Source organism: Gymnoscopelus braueri (genome assembly GCF_963280865.1).
Source record: "Gymnoscopelus braueri genome assembly, chromosome: 8".
Lineage (NCBI taxonomy): Eukaryota > Metazoa > Chordata > Actinopteri > Myctophiformes > Myctophidae > Gymnoscopelus > Gymnoscopelus braueri.
In genome coordinates, this window is record NC_137609.1 from 4,056,479 (window position 1) to 4,072,127 (window position 15,649).

Below are 15,649 nucleotides of genomic sequence, written 5' to 3' on the forward strand. Positions count from 1 at the left end.
ATGCAGATGTTTAATAATAATTTAACTCGTGAGAGCATATAATGATACCAAATGGACCGGTAACGGTCCATTTAGTTTCATTTTACGCTAAAGATCTATAAGGGTCCATTTGGTTACCAACTCCATCATTTAGCTGGGGACCACCTGGAACCCCAGGTGGTCCCCCCAGTGGGGACCACTGGTGGTCCCCGGACTACTGGTTGAGAACCACTGCTTTATGGTGAATAAAGAATAAAAAAAACCAAGAGAATGGAGTTTGAAAAAGAAAGAACTGCAAAGAATTGGGGCCCAGGATTAAGAAGAGCAATACTATCAAAAGTCCATTGATAAACTCAGAACAGAACCACACTCACAGTGCCTTGTCGCCAGTCTGTTTCCTCAGTATTTACAAAACATTGCCTTTCTTGTTTAAAACTCTTGGGAGCCAAATTGTCTCATGCACGGATGACGTCGCACACGCGTGCGTGTGTGCGAACTGAGTTCCTGTTGAAGCCTATGGACAGCGCAACTTCCTGCATGAGACACTTTATACTGGACGTGAATTAAAAATAAGCTTAAAAGCAGAGTTGTAAAGTAACTAAGTACATTTACTCAATTACTGTACTTAAGTACAATTTTGAGGTACTTTTACTTTACTGGAGTATTTCCAATTGTCTATACTTTTACTTCTACTCAACTACATCTCAGAGGCAAATTTTGTACTTTAACTCCACTACAATTATTTGAAAACTTTAGTTACTTTGCAGATATAAATTATTACATTATAACGTAATACATTAACCACTTTTGCCCTATTTTATACAGTACTAAAATGTTTGAAAATAGCCGATCTACAAGCTCACAACGCGTCACATCGCGTAGATCTGCTATTTTCAAACATTTTAGTACTTTTACTTTTGGTACTTTTAAGTACATTTTGATACCAATACTTTTGTACTTTTACTCAAGTACATTTTGAAAAACGGAGTACTTCTACATTGCAGTATTGATACTTTTAAAGTAAAACATTTGAGTACTTTTCCGACCACTGCTTCAAAGTGATGTTTTGGAAGTACTGAGCATGGTTCTCTTCAGGGCTTGACTGAGTCTAACATATATTGTGGTGTTCCACAGGGATTAGACTGGGTCTACCATATATTGTGGTGTTCCACAGTGATTAGACTGGGTCTAACATATATTGTGGTGTTCCACAGGGATTAGACTGGGTCTACCATATATTGTGGTGTTCCACAGGGATTAGACTGGGTCTAACATATATTGTGGTGTTCCACAGGGATTAGACTGGGTCTACCATATATTGTGGTGTTCCACAGGGATTAGACTGGGTCTACCATATATTGTGGTGTTCCACAAGGATTAGACTGAGTCTAACATATATTGTGGTGTTCCACAGGGATTAGACTGAGTCTAACATATATTGTGGTGTTCCACAGGGATTAGACTGGGTCTAAACATATATTGTGGTGTTCCACAAGGATTAGACTGGGTCTAACCTATATATTGTGGTGTTCCACAGGGATTAGACTGGGTCTAACCTATATATTGTGGTGTTCCACAGGGATTAGACTGGGTCTACCATATATTGTGGTGTTCCACAAGGATTAGACTGAGTCTAAAATATATTGTGGTGTTCCACAGGGATTAGACTGAGTCTAACATATATTTGGTGTTCCACAGGGATTAGACTGGGTCTAAACATATATTGTGGTGTTCCACAGGGATTAGACTGGGTCTAAACATATATTGTGGTGTTCCACAGGGATTAGACTGGGTCTAAACATATATTGTGGTGTTCCTCAGGGCTTGGACTGTGGTCCAGAGAGTAACAAGGCGTTTGCGGACGCGGTGTTGAGAGCCAAGCAGATCGTGTGGAACGGGCCAGTCGGCGTGTTTGAGTGGGACACCTTCGCCATCGGAACCAAGAGCCTGATGGACAAAGTGGTGGAGGTCACCAAGACCGGATGTGTCACCATCATCGGTAAAAACCCTGACCCTAATGACCCTGTACCTTCACCCCTAACCCTAATGACCCTGTAGCTTCAGCCCTAACCAGTGGTGGAAAGTAACTAAGTAGTGTACTTAAGTAAAATTCTGATAAAATGCTTGAGTATTTCCAATCTCCAATACTTTGACTTCTACTCCACTACATCTCAAAGGCAAATATTGTACTTTTACTCCACTACAATTATTTGAAAACTTTAGTTACTTTGTAGATTTAGATTATTTTTACAAAACATACATTAACCACTTCAGCCCTATATATATATATATATATATATATATATATATATATATATATATATATATATATATATATATATATATATATATATATATATATATATATTTTGGCCATTTGAAAATAGCAGATATACAAGCTCACAATGCGTCGCGACACATTGTGAGCTTGTAGATCTGCTATTTTCAAAAGATATTTATACATTTGAAAACTTGAAATCGGACATTCTGTATAATGAGTACTTTTACCTCTGGTGCTTTAAGTACATTTGATACCATCACTTTTGTACTTTTACTCAAGTAAATATTAAATTCCGGACTTTTACTTGTAACGGAATATTTCTACAATGCAGTATTGATACTTAAGTAAAACATTTGTGTACTTTTTCCGCCACTGCCCCCAACCCTAATGACCCTGTACCAAACATTACTAGCCCACTCTACCTTCACTCTAGAACCCTGAACCCTAACTCTAACCAACACATGTCTTAACGTATCACCATGACCGCATGGATTTAAGTTCTCAAGTCGCCATGACTGATTTCAGTCATTTGGATACCATAGAAGCCAGCATGTTCATTTTGTATCGATTTGTTCATACGTACAGTCAAATGTTCTTTTCATATATTGCATTTTAAATTCAAATCTTAAAGGAGTAGTTCACCCAAAAACATTACTCATCTTCTATCAATTACACTCCCCATGAAGCATTGAATTCATGGAGATTTGTTTGTTTTTTATCGCATTCCTAAGCTAATCATTTGATGACCGGCGGTCTCTCCGGTAGGAGAGACAAAGAGTCTCCTTTGTGTCTCCTACCGGATACATTAGCATCTTTATTATTATCATCAAATTATTGGCTCAGGAATGTGACAAAAACAATTGAATTCAATGCTTCATTGGGTGTGTAATTGATAGAAAATAAGTATTTTTTGGGGTGAACTATCCCTTAAGTTTTTAATAGAAAGTGTCCTCTTACACACCTACTTTGCCAGTTTGCTTAGGAAAGATTCAGCATGAAAAGAGGGAGAAGTCTTGCACACTGTACTCAATTACAAAAGTAGTTTTACTGAATACAGAATGTTTCAGTCTAACTGACCTTCATCATCTAATAGTTTCATCATCTATAGATTTCAGGTATCTCTGATGAATCTATAGATGATGGATTTTTTTTTATTTTATATTTAATTATATGATATACTATATTTAATAAATACCCTTTGTTTTGCCGTTTTCAAAAAATCAAAAAATCACAGAATCAAACGTTTTATGGTCATGATTCATGTCATGTCATGATGGCTTGATTCGAGGCTTAAATTAATAGATAAAAATATTTTTGGAAATGTCAATGGGAAAAATGCATTGAGTTGTTCCTTCCGGCACCACGAAAAACCAGGAAGTGGGCGGGAACTGCGATGCTCTAAACACCACTGACTGACGGTCTCTCTCTCTTTCTGTGTGTGTGTGTGCTACCCGTCTCCTCCCAGGTGGGGGCGACACAGCCACATGCTGTGCTAAGTGGGACACAGAGGACAAGGTCAGCCATGTTAGTACGGGAGGCGGCGCTTCACTGGAGCTGCTGGAGGGTGAGACATGTTCATTAACACATTCATTAACTGTATGTATAAACTCATATTGAAACTCATATTAAAGTATAAACTCATATTAAACTTTATAAACTCATATTAAACTTTATAAAGCCAAACCACAAAGAAGTGTCTGTGTGGATGTGGTGATGGTTGTTGATGGTTCTATAGATTCAACGACCAATGGAACGCATTCATAGAAAAAACCATAAGAATTGTGCATTTGCTGTCAGAAACGGTTATACTGTACATCTAGCGCGGATTCATAGCCTATAAGGAGTTCACCTTAAGGCTATGGGACTTTCGATTCTTCGCGCACACACCACAGGCTGCATAGCCTGCAGTAAATATAAAAAATACACTTTCGCTACTCACCAAAACAAAGAGGGTTTTATGGAGTTGAAAGCCAACTCTACTAAGTGGGAACACTCTGAGCCCAGGCCCCCCACCTCACGTCTAAAATACACTTTTTGGACAAAATGTTAAATATTTCACCGTAAAGAAAACATTATTTAGTTACTCCGCTGTGCCCTCTACAGATCTGGTCAATGGAATTTTTCTATTGACAAGAACTGTAGAGGGCTACAGACGAGAGGCTATGCAGCCTGTGGTCCGTGCGCAAAGAATCGAAAGTCCCATAGCCTTAAGGAGAACTCCTTCTAGGCTATGAATCAGAGCTACTGTACATCCAGGTTAGCTTGGGATAAACTTTTGAAACGAAAGACAGCAGCATTTCTGTGTTTTGCATTCACTTGGTATTAAAACCAATTGGGACAATTGGCAGCACATTTTTTCAAATGCATTGTCTCTTTGTCCTCAGGTAAAGTCCTGCCTGGAGTCGACGCCCTGAGCAGCGCTTAAACACACACACACACACACACACACACACACACACACTAACTCACATAACCAGCACACACAGACAGACACATGCACTCACGCACACACTCTGGGATCTGAGATGTTCATCCTGCGGTGTGATATGAAAGGGACCTTCCTACAGCCGTGTTGTAAACCTACTCCCTTCTGTAGCTCTGTGTGTGTGTGTTTGTTTGTACTTGTTTTACTATACTTGTGAGGGCCAAATGTGACCCCACAAGTATGGTAATTCAACTGTGTGTACTTGGATGTGTTGCACTGCTGTACTCCCTGTATACATGCTGTGTGGTATTACATCATGTGATATTAATATTGTCTCTCTACTGTATCTGCCTAGTCGTTTAATGTTTTCTATAAATCCTGCTTTATGTAAACAATGTGAACGTAACTTTATCCTAAAGTTGTGTTTTCTGGAAGTCCTGCTTCAGTCTGACTTGCAGTGAAACTATTGTGTAAGATACAGTAGTTGTGAAGGTTAGAACCTGACGGTTAAAATATAATAACATATGGTATGCTATATGTTAATATATGTTAATATAATGCTAATGTAGACCTTAACGTTATGTTAACGGTTGAATTACAGTTCATTTTGTTCAGACAAAATAAAGCAGTTTCTGTTAAAAGGAGACGAGCCGTGATGTTCGTTATTCATTGTTTTGTTTTTTACCCCTTCTCCCCAATTTAGTCGTTATGCCAAATAATTCCTCCCCTCACGCATATCTGTGTGTTGTCACTGCTGTTGTATCCTACTGACTCACCTGCCAGTGAGGAGCCCCCACCGGGAGGATGCCTTCGTCCTACTCCTCCCGCTCAACACTCCCTGCTGACGGGATTCGCCCTCAGCCCGTAGTACATAAAGTGACAAATATCACCCTCCCCGTCATGATATATTTGTTCTTTACAGCTTTGAAAATGTTGTTATCATTGTGATACCAATGAATAGGAACTTAAATGTTCGTTCCATTGATCCAATCCAGAACACAAATAAACATGCTCTGAATATGCACGCGGCCCACCCATCTCAGATCGGTGGGCCACGGACACTTCTGAGATTTTATAAGTGTGCCCTGATCCAGAAAAGGTTGAGTTACTGTTTTAGTTAGATATGAAAGGAAGCAGTCATCTCTGGATGCATTCTGGACTAAAAACACAGGCATGTGAAAGCTTAAGTAAGTGATTTCCTTGTGATAAATAGCTCTATATTGTGATAGTACTTATTGCTATTGAGTGTTTGTTCAGTAACAGGAGTTTGTTCAAAGAAATGAGCAGACAATATTGGAACTGGAACACTATCAAAATGAATACTTTTCTGTTTATTAAAGAGCTGGGGAGACCCCTGTTACTGAACAAACACTCTATAGCTATAGCAATGATTACTATCACAATATAGAGCTATTTAACACTGTTACTGAACAAACACTATGGTTTCAACACAAAGCTTTGCCAAAAAAAACATCTCAGGCAGGAATTAGTTTCACTCTGTGTCCACTAGATGGCGCACAACATGATTCAGTGAAAAGAAATATGGATGGTTTGCAGTCCCAACCATAGTCCAACGGTCCCAACGTGTCTACTGTAAAACCCCCATTACCCACAATCCACTGAGACGGTTTGTAGTCCCAACGTGTCCACCGTAAACACCATTACCCACAATGCACTGGAAAGCCCACGTGGCTCCGCCCACACCTGTAGAGTGTGTGTGTGTGTGTGTGTTCACTTTCTTCTGTGAAGAAACGCCGCGTGACGGAGATATGGATTTAAAGTGTTCTGATCAGTGTGTGGTAAGTTGTGTACATTTGTAAAGTGAGTGTGTGTTAAGAGTGTGTAGTTAGTGTGTGTGTCACAACGTGTGTTTGTTTGTGTTTGGATTTGAACCACGTGTTTTTTTTTTAAACAACAGTAGCGCTTCCCGAAACAGAGAGGGGGGGGGCGTATAAAGTTACTGTAACGACATTTCACGGATGTAAAGTAACTAAGTACATTTACTCAAGTACTGTACTTGGCTACGATTTTGAGGTATTTTGTACTTTACTGGAGCATTTCTTATTTTCACTACTTTTACTTCTACTCCATACATCTCAGAGGCAAATATTGTACTTTTTCTCCACTACAATTATATGAAAACTTAATTATATTTTGATGCCAATACATTGTGGTGTTGCTACTTAATAATTAAGATATCTGAGTACTTCTTCCAAGTTCCACCACTGCAACATTTACACTGGATTTAAAGTTACTGTTACTCCACATGAAATACTTTAAAGGCTTTGAGGCTATGACGTCATTCATTCATTCATAAAGCTGTGGCTGTGGCTGCTGTTAAAGTCATTAAAACATTAATTAATGAAACGCATTAAAAACAGATGATAGAAGTTTCTCTTATCATGTGACAAAAGTTTAGCCATCCTGTCTAGTTTCAGCTTTCACTCCTGTGTTTTGTTTTGTTTCTTTTTGAACGTTTATAGAAGCCAGTGGTGGAAAGTAACTAAGTCAATTTACTCAAGTACTGTACTTAAGTGCAATTTTGAGTTTTTTTTTTACTTTACTTGAGTATATCAATTTTTCAATACGTTTACTTCTACTCCACTACATCTCAGAGGCAAATATTGTACTTTTTACTCCACTACAATTCTTTGAAAACTTAAGTTACTAGTTACTTTGAAGCAACTAGTAAGTAAAACATACATCAACTAGCCCTCTATATACTTTGGCTATTTTCGAAATACTTTTCATACACATTGAACTTGTGAAATGGGACATTCTGCATAATGAGTACTTTTACTTTTAGTACTTAAGTATATTTTGGAGCTATTGGAGAGCTAACTCTCTCCAGTGTAAGGGCTGCCAAAAATGGGTCCACAGGAGATGCAGTGGAGTAAAAGGTAGCCTGCAAGTGGCCAGCGAAACATTCCAGTGTAAGCGGTGCAGGGGAGAAGTCGCACAGGTAGATGCAGCCGAGCAAGAGGGGCTTGTAGTAGACGGGGAGACGTATGAGGTGGTGGACAGTTTCTGCTACCTGGGATACATGCTTAACGCTGATGGGGGGGATGGACCTAGCGGTGACCACAAGGGTGAGAAGTGGATGGAAGAAGTTCAGGGAACTCATGCCCTTCCTAACATCCAAGGCCCCATCCCTGAAGATGAAAGGGCAAGTGTACTCAGCCTGCGTCAGAAGTGGCATGACATATGGAAGTGAGACATGGGCCATGAGGGTGGAGCATGAAGAGAAGCTGAACAGAGCAGAGATGAGGATGATCAGATGGATGTGCGGTGTATCACTGAGGGAGAGAAAGACCAGTGCAGAGCTGAGACAGAAGATGGGAGTGGAGGCCATAGTGGATGTGGTGAGGAGAGGCAGACTGCGATGGTACGGACACGTTGTAAGGAAGGAGGAGAATGATTGGGTGAAGAAAGTAATGTCGATCAACTTGGAGGGGACAAGACCCAGTGGCCGGCCTAAGAAGACCTGGCAGATGACCGTATTAGCTGACATGAAAGCACTCGGCATCAATCACGAGATGGCCATGGACCGTTCCCGGTGGAAGAAAGCCATAGCGAGAACCCAGTCCAACCCAGCGGAGCCTGGAAAGCGGACTTTAAACATATGATGATGATTTTGATGCTAATAATTTTGTACTTTTGACTACTGACACTTTTACTTGTAACAAAGTATTTCTATATTGTGGTATTGCTATTTTATTTTTTTTACAAGCTAACTTGCACATAGTGTTATCTTGATGTTACTATATTGCTGCTAAACTAAGTATACATGATGTAAACATGCTTGAACATTAAAATAATTCTACAAATGCTACAAATCCATACAAACCTAGTGTCTAGCCAGTCATTTTGGGGCATAAAGCAGAAGTTGAAGAGTAAATGTAGCTGTGCATGTATACTTAACATTATTTCAAATTCAGACCATTTTACAAATTCAATATACACATTTTGGGGGATAGAAACATTGACAAACCAAACACTAACTCAATGGAATGTGTGGAGTGGAGATATTTAACAGAATTTTTAAATGGATATGAAACTAGATGACAATTAGCTGAACTATAATGTTTATTTATTATTACTAATATTCTTTCAAAATTGGCCTGAAAAATCACCTATCAGGAGACCATAAGGGGAGATCAATGCAATTTCCCATAGAAAGGAGGTGACATTCACTGCTGACGTTTTTCCTTTTTTATCCTTTGTAGATATAGTGTTTATGTGTGTTATTTTTATGATGTTGATGAATGGATACATAGGACCACAATGGAAACTTTTTTGTGTTATCCTTTTAGCCTTAACGTCTTGACTGTACCACATGCTGTTAACATGTTTGACTATTAAAGTATTCAATCAGTCAATCAATTATTATGATTATTATTATTGTTGATGCCCACTCGATCTGTATCCTGTTTGTTGATGTTCCAGTAGACAGAACCACTATGAAACCAGTGGAACCAGCATAGAACCAGCATGGTGTCGTTGGACCAGTGGGGACCGGAGCAGGTGGCAGGATGGTTGTGTCACATCGGGATGCCAGGCTGTGCCAACACCTTCCTGGGTAAGAACCGCACGCACACACACACTGAGCCAAGCTGTGCCACACAAACACACACACACACACACTGAGCCAAGCTGTGCCACACACACACTGATATATACCATATACACAATAGAATGGTTGTAATATTACATACATTTCATGTATTCCATATACACAGCCATAAATCATTCCCATGCCCTCATGTCGGTGAAAAGTGTTACAAGTTGTAGCTGTGTGTGTACTCAGTTCACTCACTGCTCACACAATAATGAATTACTGCAACTTGGGGTCAGATCCTCTAGTTTCACGTCCATTTGAAAGTTCTGACAGAAACAGTGTTCAGGACTGAACATATGAACACTTCCTCCAGTGTACGGTATGGCAGTGGTTCTCAACCCCCCAAACATTTAACTGGGGACCCCCCAAAATAATCCTATTTGAACTGGGTGGTTAGTGAGCCCGCCTAGGGAGCCAGAGGCCCTGGTTGCCCCAGGTACGATTCCAGGCCAGGCCAGCAAATGTGTCGATGAAATGAAATTTGTCCCTGAGCAAGACTCTTAACCCCTAATTGCTCACAGGCCCTCATTGGAAACAAGACCGCAAGGACTTTCATGAACAGACCTGTTAAAAGGAATTATCCTTATCCTTACCCCCCCACCCTGACTAGCACTTGGAATTGTAGGAGTTGAGGCATATAGTTTGACTCGGTTCCACAGATAAATATTGTGAAAACAGCCAACACAAAAAAACGGACACACAACTGACCTAGTCAATGTGTGTGCCCCGTACTGTATGTGCTGCCCCTAGACTAAAGGAAGTGCAGAGATTGTGCTCCGTGTGCAGCTCATGGGAAAGTGGAGATATTTGACTAAACACACGTTTTCTGTCAGAACTTTCAAATGGATATGAATCCTATAGGACAATATCTGACCCCAAGTCACAGTAATTAATTATAGGGTGAGTTTATAGGGTGAGTAGTGAGTACACACACAGTTACAACTTTCAATGCCGCCGCCATTATTCTGCTACCCATGATTTATGGCTGTGTATATGGAATACACGAAATGTATGTAATATCAGTTATTCTAGGGCTTTGTATATGAAATGTATGTACCGTAATATCACAGCCATTCTAGGACTATGATCTGATGAGCTTGTAAATCTGTTCTGTTTGGACAGTAACACCACGTGTGGAACACAGTCTTAAAGTTACCGTACAAATGTTCAGTTTGTCTTTGAAAGAAACCTGGAAGACATTCTATGAAATGAGAGTGACAGAGACACTGATAATGATGATGATGATGATGATGAACTTCAACTCAACTACAGCTCTTCCTGTGCTGTGATGTCATAGTGAGGTCATAATGATTTCATAACAATAATTAAGCTCACATTTTAACTGATTTGGACAAAATAAAAAAAGTATCTCAGTTCTGACCACTAGGTGGTGTAGTCTGACATGAAACACACGCTTAGAATGTAGAAATACACACACACACACACACACACACACACACACACACACACACACACACACACACACACACACACACACATACATTACATTACAATACATATTTAGTACAAATAAGGGACACAAGATAAGAAATGAGAAAAGTAAATTCAGAATATGGAAATACAATTTAAAATGAATATTTAAATAGTACAACCCGTAATCAAACACAAATGAAAACGAACAGAATAACGTAAATAAATATAATAATATGATCAACAATCACAGTCTTTAAAGCAATGACTGTAAATAAGGACAGTAAGAGTTTTAAAAGTGATGTAAAGTGTAATGAATGAAGGACTCATCTACAAAGTGCTGTCCCATTCCATTCCTTTTTATACAATTTGGAGCCCTTGCAGCCTCTCACCCTCAAGCCCTTACCAGCTGACGTCACATAAAGGGATAGTTCACCCAAATTCCCTATCGTTTAGTCACCCCATGGAGACTTGAATTCATGGACATTTTTTAGTTTTTGTCGTATTCCTAAGCCAATAATTTGATGACCAGTGAACCGGTAGGAAGCGGTTCCGGTAGGAGACACAAAGGAGACTGTGTGTGTGTGTGTGTGTGTGTGTGTGTGTGTGTGTGTGTGTGTGTGTGTGTGTGTGTGTGTGTGTGTGTGTGTGTGTGTGTGTGTGTGTGTGTGACTGTGTTGTACTGTACCGAATTTCTGTCAGAGAAGTAGACTTAATAAATCATAATAATAATCCTAATTATTCTTATTCTTATATTTCACAGAGAACAGTGTAACAGGGTTGGATCTCTTGGAAGTGAGCGACTCCATGTTGGGTGAGTCTCAAGTAAAACACAAGAAAAGAGATTTAAAAAAATGTGTATATGTAAGGGAATGCAGTAATGTGTAAACGGAGCCGTGTCACATTGCAACTGGCAAAAAGTAGCTTACAAAACCACAAAATGTTAATGTTGTTAGAAATGTTTATGCGTGTACATGTTGGCAAGGCTAACCTGGTGTAACTGTCAAGCCATATGAAACAAATGGCAGCAATTTGTTCTGGCTTTTGCAGTCACTCTGTCTAAAAGTATTGGGACAAAAAGCAGCAATTTTTCAAATGTGTTTAAAGTTAGTTGCTCTGTATGTCAAGCATTTCTATCTGGAGATCAACTCTGTGCAGACAGCGCAGGAAAACACACAATGATCAGTAGTCTTTAAGGCGCTTGTATTCCATTAGACATCCTTCTAATGTCACAACAGCTCACTAATCTTGCTGCTGTGTTTGCACATAGTTGTACTTCACCCTGCAGATATGGGAGTTTTTTTGTCATGGTCTCCGCCAGGCCGAAGGCGTGGCCGAGACTATGTTTTGCCCCCTGTCCGCGTGTCCGTCCGTCTGTGAACAGCTAAGCTCCAGCACCGTTGGCCTGATCGATGTGAAACTGTCTCCCTGGATGCCAGAGCAGAACCTCTGCCCTAACTTTGTCAGATCAGCCTGTTATAGCACCACCAGGAGACCGACTTTTTTCAAAACACATTGTTTGATGTTACTCCTACAGATTTAGGATGGATCTGTCCGTCTTGAACAAAATGCCTCAAATCATGAAGGCAGCATGCGTTGCCGTGCAACTTTGCACACACATTCCCACTAGGCCAAGGAAGAAATGCCCCCCCCCCCCTAATTTTTTTCAAATCGGCCCCATGGTGGCTCTATAACAGGCCGACTCACATTTTTACCTATAACTGGACCGATGGACGCGAGGCCAAGGAAAAACCTCTGATTTTGTCCAAACATCACGTAAATCGGTACACAGTGGCCCTCATTTATCAACGCGGTGCAGCCCAAATAATGGGCGTACGGCGAGATCACCGCACCTTTCGGCATTTATCAATATATCCTGACGTGGGCTTCATCCTACCGTAAGCTGAAATCTCACGCCTGGTAGAGAGCAGTTGTTGACTTTGGCTGCGCCCGTTTATTCCATTCTAGACCTGCGGAGCAACATTGTCTGACTGTCTGACAGGCATCTGGACACATAATCCACTCCTAAATGTATATCTACACTAATAAATAATCCCTGTGAAAAAATAACATTTTATAAAGTAATTTAAACAAACTGCTTTAACAGTCATTCGGTTGCATTGGCTATTTTAAAATAGCAGATCTGCAAGCTCACAACGGGTCGCATCGCGACGCGTTGTGAGCTTGTAGATCTGCTATTTTCAAAATATACAGCGCTTCTGCGAGCGCATTTTCGGGACTCCCGACGATCTTTTCATGGACAGTGAGGTGTTCAAACTTACAGTAGCTTGTCCTATGTTATGGAGTTATGTCATAGAGAGACTACAACCTGGCTGGGTTAAGGATATAAACCCGACGCTCCAATCTCTTATTAACGTGGCGGCACGGAATCACTGCAGCCTGTCCGAGTCTGACTGCTTTATTTTAGTGTAACTCGAACGCGCACTGCTCGGTATGGGGGTAAATAAATTAATATGCAAACGTATTCCATTCATGGTGATGTGATTGTTATCATAATATGTCATTCATGTAGGCTACAAGCCTACGTGACAAAGATTGTACCGCTACGGATTACATGAAAGACACAGGGGTGTGTGTGTGTGTGTGTGTGTGTGTGTGTGTGTGTGTGTGTGTGTGTGTGTGTGTGTGTGTGTGTGTGTGTGTGTGTGTGTGTGTGTGTGTGTGTGTGTGTGTGTGTGTGTGTGTGTGTGTGTGTGTGTGTGTGTGTGTGTGTGTGTGTGAGAGAGAGAGGCGTGTGTGTGACTTGACAGGCAGCGAGGCGAGCCGGCGAAACTCTTTCTTTTTGGTTCTTCATGTCGTAAAATCGTGGTGTTTCCAGAATATTTAAGGGGGTGTTATTTAAATGACGCTCACGTGAGATTTATCAAGGCTGGGACCAAATGTACGCTCGGATCGGCTGTGTAGGATTCGTTGATAAATGTGACTTCGACGTTGGCGTACGGCCGAATATATGGAAAAATATACGCTGGTTTATACGCTCCGTTGATCTCTATGGTCATGTGATCAAGACAGATCTGTCCGATTTGTTACGGTCCATCCTGATTGGCTATCCCACAAATCAACATATCGTGTCTGTGCAATAACTTCATCAACATGCATCGCTCAACTTCTACAGATTCCTCTCACCTCTATATTGACTGAGGAGCACTTTTTCTAGGTGGTCATGTTTTCAAACTCTTCTTGGGTGATTGTAATCTGTAGGAAGTATGTGTCTCTGATGTCTTGGTACAGTGGGCAGCTGGTTAGAAAGTTGATTTTGTGTGCATTGAGTGCACAGTCTATCTTCTCTTGGGAAGATCGCAAGACTGTAGCCACGTTTACATGGACACTTTTCTTCCAATCTGATTAAAATAAACCCGATTGAAGGTTTTGGATCAAGTGTTTACATGGGATGTGATCTAATCCGATCTGGTGTATACGTAGACCTGTTTTCAATCGGATTTGCTGTTGTGCAAATTATGAAATACATTGCATTTCCCTGTATCCATTAGTAACTTTATATAATAATAATAATAATGATAATAATAATAATAATAATAATATATAATGCAAATGCACATAGCCAGCCCTAGCCTATAAACAATACATATTTGCACCTGGCAGCCCATAAGAATATAATAGCCTACATGTCATGGTCCATGGACAAGTGAATTCACGATAATAACAAAAAGGCTGTAGTTAATTAATATTTAGGCTACTTATAAAATGGCCTATTTTCTTATATTCCCATACCCCAGTCCCATTATTATTTATCTGATGAAGGATATGGGATATTGTGCTGGTGGTTTCTTAGGCTATTTATGATGGCGTTTTCAAAAAGGTGGCGTTTTCAAAAAGTTACTGGCCTGGGGCCCGTTTCAAGAAACCTGGATTAGGGATAAACCGGGTTTAATCGGCTATCCTGGCTTAAATTATCCAGGATCAGCCATGAATCGGTTTCACGAAAACTTAGCCAGTAAACCTGGATATGTTTATCCATGATCCGGTTTCACGAAAGAAAATTTAAGCAATCCTGCCTTAGTTAACATGGCAATTTAGCTGTGAACAGCCAAGCTTTATTAATCCAGTGTCTTGTTCTTCAAGTTTTGTGAAATAGCTGTTAGTCCAATGACTCCAATCGTAAACCAATGAGTTTTTCCACACTTATTCAATTCTTATGCGAAAATCGAAGATCTACAAGCCCGAAAAAAAAAATCTTATGGCGCCCGTGGACCCCCGCCCCCCGTGGACCCCCGGACCCCCAGCCCCCCGTGTACCCCAGACCCCTGTCGGGGGTCAACGCTTTCTCCCTGGATCTATATTTCCATTTCTTGCTTATTATACATTTTACTTCCTTGTATGATTCCATGAGCTGCTGCAGTGCTGCTGTTCAGCCACAGAGAAGAACGCCGCTCTGGTTTTGGGCTCCATGATTGGTCAAGTTCAAGGATTCTGCTATCGACTTTCATGGTCTTTTATAGGAATACGTGAACGCACATTCAGCCTGGTTTAACGATCCTGGCTCGACAAAGCCGCTCCTTCTCAGCCCGGCTTGGCGTTCGTGGAACTGAATAAACCAGGCTGAACAGCGCAGGCTTGTCAAACCTGGATTTGCCTTTAAAACCAGGATAATTTAATTCCGCTTTCGTGAAATAGACCCCAGCTCAATAGGGCATAGCAGTGGCAGCCATTTTCTGGTTCCACTTCAAAATACTCAATGCATTTTTCCCATTGACATTTCCAAAAATATTTATATCAATTCATTTAAGGCTAGAATCAAGCCATCCAGGGTCTGTCTCCTGGTGAATCATGACCATAAAACGTTTGATTCTGTGAAAAAACTTTTTTGAAAACGGCAAAACAAAGGGTATTTATTAAATATAGTATATCATATAATTAAATATGAAATAAAAAA

At 40.4% G+C, this 15,649-nt stretch overlaps 2 protein-coding genes across 5 annotated transcripts in view; both read left to right on the forward strand.

Moving 5' to 3' along the window:
- Positions 1 to 5,329, forward strand: part of pgk1 (phosphoglycerate kinase 1) — a 28,133-nt gene extending 22,804 nt beyond the window's left edge. The window contains exons 9-11 of the mRNA XM_080435248.1: positions 1,801 to 1,978; positions 3,726 to 3,824; positions 4,645 to 5,329. Coding sequence (XP_080291374.1) covers positions 1,801 to 1,978; positions 3,726 to 3,824; positions 4,645 to 4,685 — 318 coding nt within the window. The 3' untranslated portion in view covers positions 4,686 to 5,329. The remainder of the gene's footprint in view (positions 1 to 1,800; positions 1,979 to 3,725; positions 3,825 to 4,644) is intronic.
- A 1,080-nt stretch (positions 5,330 to 6,409) lies between these two features.
- Positions 6,410 to 15,649, forward strand: part of amot (angiomotin) — a 53,609-nt gene continuing 44,369 nt past the window's right edge. For 2 of the 4 annotated variants that reach the window (XM_080435818.1, XM_080435819.1), the window contains exons 1-3: positions 6,410 to 6,484; positions 9,132 to 9,264; positions 11,498 to 11,548. In XM_080435818.1, coding sequence (XP_080291944.1) covers positions 9,177 to 9,264; positions 11,498 to 11,548 — 139 coding nt within the window. In that variant the 5' untranslated portion in view covers positions 6,410 to 6,484; positions 9,132 to 9,176. The remainder of the gene's footprint in view (positions 6,485 to 9,131; positions 9,265 to 11,497; positions 11,549 to 15,649) is intronic. The other 2 variants (XM_080435817.1, XM_080435820.1) reach the window with 2 other exon arrangements.